At 37.3% G+C, this 12,663-nt stretch overlaps 1 protein-coding gene across 1 annotated transcript in view; it reads left to right on the top strand.

Annotated features, from left to right (window-relative positions):
• Window positions 1–12,663, top strand: part of CSMD1 (CUB and Sushi multiple domains 1) — a 1,960,312-nt gene that overhangs the window by 1,924,558 nt on the left and 23,091 nt on the right. Inside the window, exons 63-66 of the mRNA XM_074947791.1 lie at window positions 657–768; window positions 3,168–3,347; window positions 5,157–5,201; window positions 10,660–10,821. Of these exons, the coding sequence (XP_074803892.1) occupies window positions 657–768; window positions 3,168–3,347; window positions 5,157–5,201; window positions 10,660–10,821 (499 nt within the window). The remainder of the gene's footprint in view (window positions 1–656; window positions 769–3,167; window positions 3,348–5,156; window positions 5,202–10,659; window positions 10,822–12,663) is intronic.

Below are 12,663 nucleotides of genomic sequence, written 5' to 3'. Positions count from 1 at the left end.
CTAATAGAGATTGCATTCCTTACTGTTTTCTCATCCCACTTAATCACAGTACAGCTTTCAATCCTGTCAATCATCACTTTGCTTCTTGAGCATCTGAAGCAGAACTTAGGTAGTACATAGTCACAAATGTAGCATAAACAATTATGCCCATAATTTTCTGTATGAATATAACTCCAGGTGTAACTGCAAGAGATCTTTTATCATTGTACAGTATGGAATTTGTATTTTCCTATTTTCTTTTTAAACAAATAGCTTATTAATTCATACAGTGAGAAAAAAATCTTTAAAAGCAGGTTGTCTAGTTATGGTAAGTCAAATGTAGTGCAATGTGTAGAAATACCATTTTAGTCATTTGTCACACATTTTAGTTGCTTCTGTCACACAAATTGGTAGACTAGAAAGTTGAGAGTGTATAGAGTGTGGTTCCTTTTTGTCTGTCCAGTCTGATCCATTTTTTTCCATCTATCACTGGCAGATAAATTCAGTTTTACCATCATGGATGAGACTTTGATTGCATAAGGAAAAAATCTAACTCTGTAAACTGCAAACTGATGATCTTTTTTTAAAAATCTCCCTGGCAGCATATCACTATGCTGTCAACTGATTGCAAGTGCTGGTTTCCCGTTTTCTCTTATATTGTACTTTTGATCCTGCAGGTTGGAAGCACAATCTTTTTCAGATGTAGGAAGGGTTATCATATTCAAGGCTCTACTACTCGATCTTGTCTTGCAAACTTAACTTGGAGTGGTATACAGTCTGAATGCATTCGTAAGTACAGGGTTTTTTTCTTTAAAATTTATGTGTCATAAATATAAAGGGAAGGGTAAACACCTTTAAAATCCCTCCTGGCCAGAGGAAAAACCCTTTCACCTGTAAAGGGTTAAGAAGCTAGGATAACCACACTGGCACCTGACCAAAATGACCAATGAGGAGACAAGATACTTTGAAAAGCTGGGGGGAGGGAGAAACAAAGCCTCTCTCTTGGTCTGTGTGATGCTTTTGCTGGGGACAGAACAGGAATGGAGTCTTAGAATTTAGTAAGTAATCTAGCTAGATATGTGTTAGATTCTGTTTGTTTAAATGGCTGAGAAAATAAGCTGTGCTGAATGGAATGGATATTCCTGTTTTTGTGTCTTTTTGTAACTTAAGGTTTTGCCTAGAGGGATTCTCTATGTTTTGAATCTAATTACCCTGTAAGGTATTTACCATCCTGCTTTTACAGAGGTGATTCTTTTTACCTTTTCTTCTATTAAAATTCTTCTTTTAAGAAACTGACTGCTTTTTCATTGTTCTTAAGATCCAAGGGTTTGGGTCTGTGTTCACCTATGCAAATTGGTGAGGATTTTTATCAAACCTTCCCCAGGAAAGGGGGTGTAAGATTTGGGAGGCTTTTGGGGGGAAAGACGTTTCCAAACGGACTCATTCCCAGTAACCGGTGTTAGACGTTTGGTGGTGGCAACGAAAGTCCAAGGGCAAAAGGTAAAATAGTTTGTACCTTGGGGAAGTTTTAACCTAAGCTGGTAAAAGTAAGCTTAGGAGGTTTTCATGCAGGTCCCCACATCTGTACCCTAGAGTTCAGAGTGGGGAAGGAACCTTGACAATGTGTAATGTAGTTTTTGACAAGGTAATAAACCAATACACTTTTTAATCTCATATAGTAGATAATATGCAACATACTCCCCACTGTTTCAAAGTCAGAGTTTGCCAACAGATACTACATAGTTTACTGCAGTCATTTACTCTTCTAAATGTAGCAGTAAATTTCTGTGTGTCAGATGCCATGGTCTGGTGACTGTTGACAAATGATATCTTTATCATTGTGCTCACTGTCACTGTATCAACTCTGTTGGGCTAAATTCAGCTTTCAGTGACACCAGAGCAAATCTGTTATAACTCTACTAAAGTTCATGTAGATTTTTTTGTGTTTATATTGGTGTCATTGAGAACAGAATATGGAACACTGTATGTGTAGGAACATTTTGTTGGCTAGTCTTCTGTGAACCATGAAGTGTGACTCATCACTCCACAGCTCTTCTAGGCTACAAGTGGGAAGCTGGAAGATCAATATATTTGGATTTCTGTGATGGTTAGAGTACATCAGGGAACTACTACGATATAATAGACTGATCTAAAATAAAAATAATACTTTAGAGCAGTGGCTCTCAACCTTTCCAGACTACTGTACCTTTTCAGGAGTCTGATTTGTCTTGCGTACCCCCCAAGTTTCACCTGACTTAAAAACTACTTGCTTACAAAATCAGACATAAAAATATAAAAGTGTCACAGCATACTATTACTGAAAAAATTCTTACTCTCATTTTTACGACATAATTATAAAATAAAGCAATTGGAATATAAATATTGTACTTACATTTCAGTGTGTAATATATAGAGCAGTATAAGCAAGTCATTGTCTGTATGAAATTTTAGTTTGTACTGACTTTGCTAGTGCTTTTTTTGTAGCCAGTTGTAAAACTAAGCCAATATCTAGATGAGTTAAAGTACCTCCTCGAAGACCTCTGCTTATCCGCAGGGGTACATGTACACCTAATCGAGAACCACTGGTTTAGAATGACCTTAGATTCTAATCCCATTTCGGATTAATTTTGAGATGTTATAAATGGACAAATGGAGCAGAAAGATTGAGACATCTATTGCAAAAATTTCTGTTATACCCAGTGAAGTATGATAAACCTTTCTATGGAACCTTTATTTCATTTGATGTTTATAATGAATTTATTTAGCACGCTAATCACTGTAATTTTCAAGGTTGTTTCAGACACTGAATTTATGTGATGCTTGAAGCTATGACAGTACAACAATACAATACCGATCACAGAATAATTTGCAAAGGCATGTGCCCTAGCTTTTCTTCCTTTTAACTCTTTTTCTCCTTCGCCTTAATAATGGATCTTCAGTGTACTGTGCAGAAATAGATGATATTAGTAGGAGCCATTATTTCCAACTTCCCACAACACAACAATACATTGCAAAGTCTCAATGTTACTTCTGCTGAAAATATAAAAATTGCTTGCCATTTTTTAAATGGTAGAAAGTTTGCTAAGTGAAAAGGGATGGATTAGCATGTGTTTGTTCTAAATTCTGTAAATAGATACTGTGTACAACTGTTTGTTGCAGCTTTTGCTAACCCTAAAAAACCCTTTCAGCTCATGCTTGCAGACAGCCAGAGACACCAGCGCATGTAGATGTGAAAGCAATAGATCTTCCTACTTTAGGTTACACTTTGGTGTATACCTGTCAGCCAGGATTTTTTCTTGCTGGTGGATCAGAGCACCGGACATGTAAACCAGATATGAAATGGACAGGAAAGCCACCTATTTGTAAAAGTAAGTTGTTGATCAAGTGATCTATCACACTCTACAGAAATTGGACTCATTTTTATCCTAGTATAATTCTATTGATTTTAGAGTGTATACCAGGGTTGAATTAGGACCAATTAATATCGCAATAAAACAAACTGTCATAATAGTGTTCAGATTATGACACAAACTGAGCAAACGAATACATTCAAAGTGAATGTACCATCCTGAACTCACTCAGAAAAAAAGTATACCTACAGATAATAAAAAAGTTAAACTAAAAGACCACAATTTGTTCAAGACAAGCTGTCAATTTTAACCGTGCATTTTCTTTCTTATCTCAGTTTGTGTCAAATCTTAACATTCTTTAAATGTGTTTTTCAGTGCTTAATGTACATTATTTGTAGGGGTTTAACTTTTTTTAAAGTTCTTTCATAGCAGACTGGCTTTTGAAATCATGCAGGTATGTTGGATAAATTAGGTGCATTTTTTTTATCCATGGAGAATGTGTTTCCTTTAAAATAAAAGTGAACAATAAAACTCAACAAAATTGAAAATAAGCCATTGGGCCAAATTCTGCTCTGAATTACATAAGTGTAAATCTGATATAATTCCATTGGCATACTCTGGATACAGATTTCTGAAAGCAAAATTTGGCCCTTATGTTTAAATTGATTGTGGTTTGTAAATCTCTGTCTCTGCACCATTTAAACTTTTAACAGTTTTAAATAAAAGAAAAACAAAAACAAAAAACAAATACGTGCTATTGACTAGCTGCCTGTAACATTTTGTTTGATGCAACTTGCAACTGTAGAAAATAACTAAAAACGTGTTTAGTGAACATAGACCATTTTGGTTCTTTGTATTCCATTACCAGTTCCCTGCAAAATAATTTTTAAGGGTGCTATATATCACTAGTTCTGATGAAGAGTTGTTTGAGAGATATTTTTAAAGTGCAGCCTTTCAAATGAAGTGTAAGACTTTCCCCCCCTTGTTGTTTTTTAAGACCAGTAAACAGAATATTAAAAAACTGTCCAGTAGTGTTCATGTGTGCATACAAGCTAACAACGGCCAACTAGTTTGAGCTGACACATAGCTGTTAGGGTACAATTCACCCCTGTGCAAAGAGTTCACACAAAGTATACCACTTACATGTTACTCAAACCTTCAAAATAAGACATAAGTAGTGCATAGGACTTTTGAGAGCTCTTTTGCGCAGGGGTGGATTTCACCCGGTATGCCTTTGAAGAAAAAGAGCACACAACAGAATAGTCTATCTGCCTGACTTTTGTATTTTTTAAGCACCTAACAATATGGGGCTGGAACCCCCAAATGGTGCAAATTGACATTGACTTCAGTGGAGCTACGCTAACGTACACCTGATGTGGTTCTGTTCTGTGTCATCATTGACATAGTTACCTATCTTTTTGCTGGTTTGTGCCATATCCCTAGCGTTATTCACTAGTAGTATTTGTTTAATTTTGATTTAATACATTATATACTTACATAGATACATAATTCATCCTCACTATAAGGCTCTCTCTTATAGCACTGGGACTGATATAAAACAATAAACTTTAGGCCTGAATACATTAAATACATACCTCTGTAGTCAACTAATTTATCACAATAAAAGTGCTGGTTTCCCAAGGGTTTTTTTTTTTCCCAATGAATGTGTGCGGCTGTATGGGTTTGAATCTGTAATATGTTCTAGGCATTAGTTATTTCTGCTGCAAATATAGGAGGGATAATTGCTTTAATCAAGCATTATGTTTTAGCATTCTATAGAAAAATAAATATGTTCATAAAAATGATAATTTGTTTTTTTACTTGTAGGTAAAGGAGTGAGAGAAGTTAATGAAACAATAACTAAAACTCCAGGTTTGTATACCAGAACAGTTTTAGATCTAAATAAACTAAATTGATTTGTACCCTAGTATGTTTTGGGTAGTAAAACTATTTCTAACAGTTAACTTAATTATTCCGTTACTCATCACGAAGGAAGACAAATGTCCTAGATATTCATAAGAATAACTGGCATGTGAAGCCTACTCTCTGAAATTCTTTCCATAGTAACATCATTTTTACATAGCGATTTCTCATACAACACCAGCTTTTGGAGCGTTGTACCAAGGCGTTGTTAAATCAAAAGGATAATGGAGTATAAGGTAGACAGGAAGCAAGGAAAGGTAGTTTTATTTTAGAGTGTTCTAATGGAGAGCCTTATAATGAGGGTAGAATTTAATTATATAAAGCTAGGTTTGGTCAAAAATCCATCTGGCTTTCACGTTGTGAATGCTCTGGAAAGTCTCAAAAAAATTGCATTTGAGAACTTAGGTTGGCCTCCATGCCACAAAAGTTGGATGGATTTTGAACTGAATTTGACCTACATTTGATTATATGCTTCTACCAGAAATATACAATATACATCTTTGGGGAAGTTTGGTACTCTACCCTTCTTCATATACAGGCATTTTCATTGGCCTACTGGACATGTTAGACCTGATTTTTTTTAAGTGGTCTCTTTTTATATAGACAGAGTTTTTCACCAAATAAGGCCTGCCCAGAATAATAGGGCACCGCAGGGGCTGCTGCCAAGTTGTAACCTTTGGCCTTGCTGCTGAGATTGCTAACAGGAGTGTCAATTGAGATAATAAATGAGTTTATTTCCCCAGTTTTTACAGTAATCACAATAGTGTACAGTTGACTGCATTCATGCTAATTAATAAACAATCTTAGTTTGCTGGAGGCTCTTGGCTGCACCTCACTGCACAGCTAAGGTATGCATTAATCAGCTACCGCATGGTCTATTGTGTTTCATTGTCTAATTAAAATACAGCTGAAGTTCACTCAGAGGCTGTGTCTCGAACTATATTCACCAAGCAGTGCATTAATACAGACTACCTCATGTTGTTTATAGTCATTATAAGTAGCTATTTTAAAAATTCATTTTTATAAAATGAAAGATTATGATTTTTGCATGTCACTAATTATAATACTGTTCACTCAAACAATTCACAGTAAACAACAGTAATAAATAGGGAAAAAAGTTTAAAGATACATTTCACTAACTTACTTTTAATTACAATTTTAAAACTTTTGAATTGTATCATGTATCTGAGCTCTGCATATGGTTTTTGGGCCTCCTCTCTGCCTCAGTACCTCTCCACTTAACTTTCTGTAAAGTTCCATTTGCAACCACATTGCTTTTAAATGTGGTGTAACTAATACTGCTGAATTTGGAGCCTATTTATCATAGTGAGTTAGTTCACTAAGCTCCCATCTTTGGAGACCTGAATTTAAGTGATGGTGACCATCTATATGAAGTGGGTTAGTTTCCCCGTAGTTCTAGTTTATCCTTGCAATAATAATTATCATTTATATAGTACTTCAAATCTTCATAGTATCTTGTAAAATTTATCTAATTAATCCTTATAATATCCATGTAAAATAGGTTTGAAAAAACAAACACTAGGCTCAGTCTTCAGCCATGGCTCTCGCTGCTTTGCATAGCCTTTTCACAAACTAGCTAGAAAGATGCTCTAAAGGAGCAGCCATGGATTTCCCCTAAACAGAGCCAGCATAGGTGTCTCTATCCCACCAGCTTCTCTCACTCACCACCCTCAGATAATGGATGGAGAGGGCAGGGAGCAGCATGCCATGGGTTGGAAAAGGGAGGGGCAGGCTGGAGTACATAGTGCTCCACCTGATCCTTGCCTGGCTCAGTAATCCCTATGGGACTACTGCAGCTGCATTTTGGCCCTCAGCCAGCCCAAGATTGGAGGAACAGAAATGCATATTACAGTCACCTTCCGCTGCTTCCTCTGCTCAGCTGTACCAAGTGTAAATTTGGTGCAGCTGAAAATTGAGCCCACTATATCATTTTGGATAAAGTGACATACTATAATTGACAGCTGTGCTCAACAGTAATTGCAAGGGTGTTGAAGCTTAGGTGAGGACTGAGATATATCATCAGGTCTTTCATGGGAATCTTGCACAGAACCTCTCTGCATTATAGCAGACTCATGTCAGTACTACCTGCCCCTCACTTTCATGAACCATAAATTCACTTGTGCATATTTAAGTAAAAGAAAAAGCAAATACAATACTTTTAATACGTTTTTAAAGTGTCAGGGTTTCTCATCTGCTATCACAGAGAGTCACAATTGTGACTACCTATGGAAAGAGAAGTATCCAGAACAAGAAATCTAGGAATCCTACTGAAGAATTATAATATATTACAGCATGTTGGAACTATAAGAATAAAAACCAATTGAGTGGGGAAAGGGTCAGTACTTTGCTGTCATTAGCTCCGAATCACTAATTTAATATAATTAGTATAGTAGTATGTGTTACATAAATGAGATGGAATCACAGATTGTGGCACAGAGATATAGGTTGAGTAGAAACCAGGTGCCCTGAGTTTTACTCTCAGCTCTGCATATCTGGCACGTTTTGTGCACTTGCTTCTATTTAGATATTTCTTGCCAATTAGAAAAAGTAACTGTGTCCCTCTGCAGGGCTATTCTCCACCACCTTCTCATGCAGTGGAATAGGTGGTACAAGGAGCCTGTCCCACTGCACCACTCAGGTGAGGTGTTGGAAGAGTCAGTAGCAGCTACAGGGATTTGGAAAGCCGCGATACTCTTCTTTATTCCTGTTTTCATCCCCTTCCCTGTTCTCTCTCCCCTTCCTTGCCTGCCCCTCCTGGCCCTTTCACTGCCGAGCGGTAGGGGACTGGGGCAGATAGCTATTTGTACATTGTCCTTATCCCAGTTGCTTCGTACCAGTTTGACTTCAGCAGGAGTGCAGAAAAAGAGAAGCAGGTTGGCTGTCTGCAGTTTCTCTACCATATTGTCCTCTGATGATGATGATGAGAAACTGCAAGGAAATCCCTGCAGCCCCCCTGGATAAATAGCATTCCAGATGGGCAGAGCTGGAGGAATGCCGAGACTCCTGAGTATGTGAGTGTCATGTGGATTATGTAACAGTGGGCAGCCCTAACTCTGACACTAACTAACTCTGATCTTTGCCAAGACACATGAAACTTGCTTCTGCTCAGCATATTACACAAGGTCCTAAATGTCTTCAGTTGTCCTTGATTTCAGACTCTGGGAGGAGGCATGCAGCATTTTAAAGGATTAGACTATTCACTCTCTGTGACTCATTATCTCTAAAATAGCAATAACACAACTTATTAACCTATCCAACAGGAATAATGTGGGGATTTATTAGTTAAAGTGACCCTCTGGGATAGTTTAGGGCCTAATCTGAGATTTAGGATTTGTAGAATCTAATATTAATACAATTATTTTCATGTATTTTACAACTTTTTAAAGATAGACTTGATTTCTTTTTGTTTGGATGTAATGGTTGCCCAGCAAGCTAAATATTGCAGCATTGTTCTAGTATTTGAGCAAAATAGTAAGAGTTCGACAATAAAATACACTGGAAAAAGTAAATAAGATTTTAATATTTTGTTTGTTTTTTGTTATGTAAAGCCCCAATCCAGCAATGAGATCTGCATGGAGGATGCCTGTGATTCCACAGATCCTTATTTAAGTCAGTAGTGCTGCTTCTATACATAGGGGCCCACTCATGAAAATCACATTGCCAGACTGGGGCCTAAGATATTAGAGTAATATAATAACTATATTTATATATTTTTTCAAAGCATGTTAAATTTAACCTGAGAATTTGTTCCTCATGTTTGTAGAGCTCCCTGAAAGTGAAAAGCATGACAGAAGTGCTAAACATTATTGTTACTCCTACTCATTAAGTGCACATTAATACATTAGGACCAAGATACGATCAGCAGAGCCAGTTGGTGACTTTTTTTAGACAATTAATTGTCAGTGCCCTGCCATAATAAATATGAGGAAAGCATTCATATGATTTTCTCGGTCTTTATTACACTTTTGAAAAGTTAAAATTGTCTAAAGAAATGCACAAAACTCAGTTGGTCACTTCAAGAATTAAACCAGGGGAGAATGAAATAATGTACTCTTCCAGCAGCAGCATCTGGCTATCTGGTGGGCACCATCTATAGGGTGCCAGTGAATGTGAGGTTACAATAGTCTCTTGATCTGTCATTTGGTCGTGATGCTATGAGGCTGGGATTTTAGCTTTTTAAAATAGCCTTTTAAAATCATTCACTCTTTGTAATATCCTCTTGAAAGATTTAAATGACGTTTCTCGAGTATGGAAGCGGCCCAGAGTCACATAGAGTATCTGACATCAGTCCCCATATTCTCTTACCTGGCAGGGGTTTTGTGTGCTGCACAGGCAAGAGGAGGGGTCCTGTCTCACTCTACTTAATACTGGCATCTTAAATCAGCCCCCCCTCAGCTCAAAAGTATTGCCACAGTGTTGTGCCATTAAGGGATGTGCATAGGAGGAAAATTGGCATGTTGGAAGGGTATAGGAGGAAATGAGAATCCCAGAGAACGCCTCTTCCACAAAATTAAATTCTTTTTTCCTAATGGATTTGTCCTCTTCTGATTTTATTTTTATATGTGGTTTTTTTATTTTCAATTAGTGCAGAATACTAAAAGTCACCTCTACCAAGTTGTACGCATATTTGCCAAATATTTAAAATTCAGTCTTTAATAAATTAGAAATCCAACAATTTCACTGCTACCAATAGCAGAGATTGGGGTGGAGTGGAAGGAATAAAAACAGCCAAGAAAATGAACAAAAATACCCACTTCCCATATACCTCCACTCATTATTCCCTTCCTAGCCTAAAGGCTTGGGAGAACAGATTCAGACTATTTCAGACCGGGGGAAAAGTAAATTCCAAATGCAAGGGACTCTCACCTTGAACTGAAGGAATTCCAGCTCTAGCATCTCCACTCCACACAGAAGTGTGGCATGGGGAGGAAGCTGGTCTCGCAAGCCATTTAGGGCTTTCTTAAAACACCATTTTAAACTGCACCTGAAATCTACTAGCATCCAGTGCAGCTCACAGAAGACTGGTTTAATGCGCTCATGGGGGAGACAGGACTTCCAGCAGGGCAATCTCTACAATGGGTCCTCTACTCAAGAACTTTCTTCTTTTTTTCTCAGTCCTGAGGAGAAGGTTCGCTGAGGCATACAGACTGATGGGTTATTATAATTACTTTTATTGCGCCAAGCAAGCATGATATTATGTGAAGCTGTGCAGGAAGTTCATTATATACATTGTCCCTGATACTGTATATCTTTTTTTAAAAGCACTCAGAACAATGCATGGGTGTTTTAATGTAAAGCTTAATAAATAATGACAGATGAAAAGATTATTTTACTTTACTTTTGGTTTGTGGTGATTTACTCCTTTGTTTATTGCTTATTTGTTCAGTCCCTTCAGATGTGTTTTTCATAAATTCATTGTGGAAGGGATTTTATGAGTATCTAGGGAAAAGGCAACCTGCTACTCTGACAGTCGACTGGTTCAATACTACAAGCAGCAAGGTGAATGCGACATTCATCGAATCGTCCAATGTACAACTTAAACTATCAGGTAGGTTAAGAATAAAGTAGTAGAAATATCTGGTTTGTTGCTTTTTCAAGTGTTCCAATTTGTCATGTTTTCTGCTGTTGCAAACGCTAAACACCAAAATTGGAATCACATCAGTAATATCTTCTAACTGATGATATGGGTCATTTATGCACTTCATTTATGTAAAATGAAAATCGTGACTAATATATTGTCATTAAAAATCCTTTCAGTGTGTTTTGCAAGAGTAACAATGCTAAACATAGTGTCCTGCTCAAATTCCAGTTTGGTCAGTTATATTTTGCCAAGTTAAATTCTCCCAGAGTTTCAAATAAAGTATTGGTTTCGTTTCTTGTCCCAAGCTGTTGTGTAGCGTCACTGTGTACTATTAAACCATTGTCATGCTAAACTCTGAAGGTTCTGTATTTCAGTGGTAGGCAAAGTCATCCATACCATATATAGTTTGTTCTGCACTTTAGGATCTGTTAAGATCAAAAGGTCTATAAAGGAAGATATTATTTGTTTATTACTTTTACTTTGTTTTAAAGGAGAGACATCTTGATAACATCCTTACATAAAATGGGTAGGGTTACAGAATACAGTAAGTTATGTGTTCCTTTCTGGGATGCTGATTTATGTTCTGATCTAACAGTCTGACCAAAGTTATGTTTTAAATGGCCATTATCAGTTAGATGCATCTTTCCTGGTTGAGTGTATGGGCAGAGTTGCAGGAGTTATCTGCCACATAGAAAGACATCTTTCATTGAAACTGTGCTGTTTACGATAGTAATACAATATTTCATACATCCCAAGGCCAGGAAAGACCATTGTGATCATGTATTCTGACCTACTATATAACACAGGCCATAGGATTTTCCCAAAAGAATTCCTAGAGCATATATTTTAGAAAAAAACATCCTATTGTGATTTAAAATTGTCAGTGATGGTGAATCCAGTAAATTGTTCCAATGGTTAATTACTCTTCATTAAAAATGTATGCCTTATTTCCAGTCTGTTGGGGTAAAACACATCTCTTTGAAATTTAAACTGACAGTGTTATTGCAACAAGGCAGGACTTCAGTACACATTTAGAATTTCTGAATTTGTCCATGAAGAAACAAGTATTCTTGCTAATTTATTATTAAAGTTAAAGTCGGTACAAAAACATATTATTATTAATCATGTTTATTATGCTTGTGCTTAAGAGGCAACCAAGAATGGGACCATATTGTGCAAGATATTTTTCAGACACAGAATAGTAGACAGTCCCTTCCTGGAAGTGTTTACACTCTAAATAGACAAGATATACTCATTGTGCAGGAAATGATATAATAGATAAGCTGAGAAAACAACGTGATGTCAGCAAACATCATGTTAGATCCACATATTTTGGGGGGAATGGGAAGTTAAGCTAAATGGAAAGGGAAAGAAAAGGGGGTGAGAGGGAAAAGACAGAAAAGAAGAAGGTAAAAGTGGCAAAGTGTGGAGTGAAGCTGGGGTGAAAAGACTGTAGAGAAGAGGGGAAAAGGGGAAGGGAGAAGATGGGAGCAAACAGCCACTCAGCATAGGGCAGAGAAAGTCCAGTCAAAACTGTAGAAAATTCTCTGAGTGTCTGGATGTCCCTGCATTTGCTGCTTCTGCTACCATCTGTAGTCTCTGGCTGTCTCCTTTCTTCAGTTTTCCCCCCAAAGCCACATGGTTGGGGGGCGGGGGGGAATTGGGGAGACACCACCTGGATCCAAGTGCCCCTCGGAGAGTGGGGGTGTCCAGCAAGGTGCTGGGGTGAGGAGTGGCTGGCCCCATTTTATCCCCTCACTGCCAGTGCAGCAGTTCCTGATTTGGATACTCCTAGAGTACAAAGAATAT

This window comes from Natator depressus, chromosome 3 (assembly GCF_965152275.1).
Source record: "Natator depressus isolate rNatDep1 chromosome 3, rNatDep2.hap1, whole genome shotgun sequence".
Lineage (NCBI taxonomy): Eukaryota > Metazoa > Chordata > Testudines > Cheloniidae > Natator > Natator depressus.
Note: the sequence above shows the minus strand (reverse complement) of the source record. Positions and strands in the feature narration are given on the sequence as shown.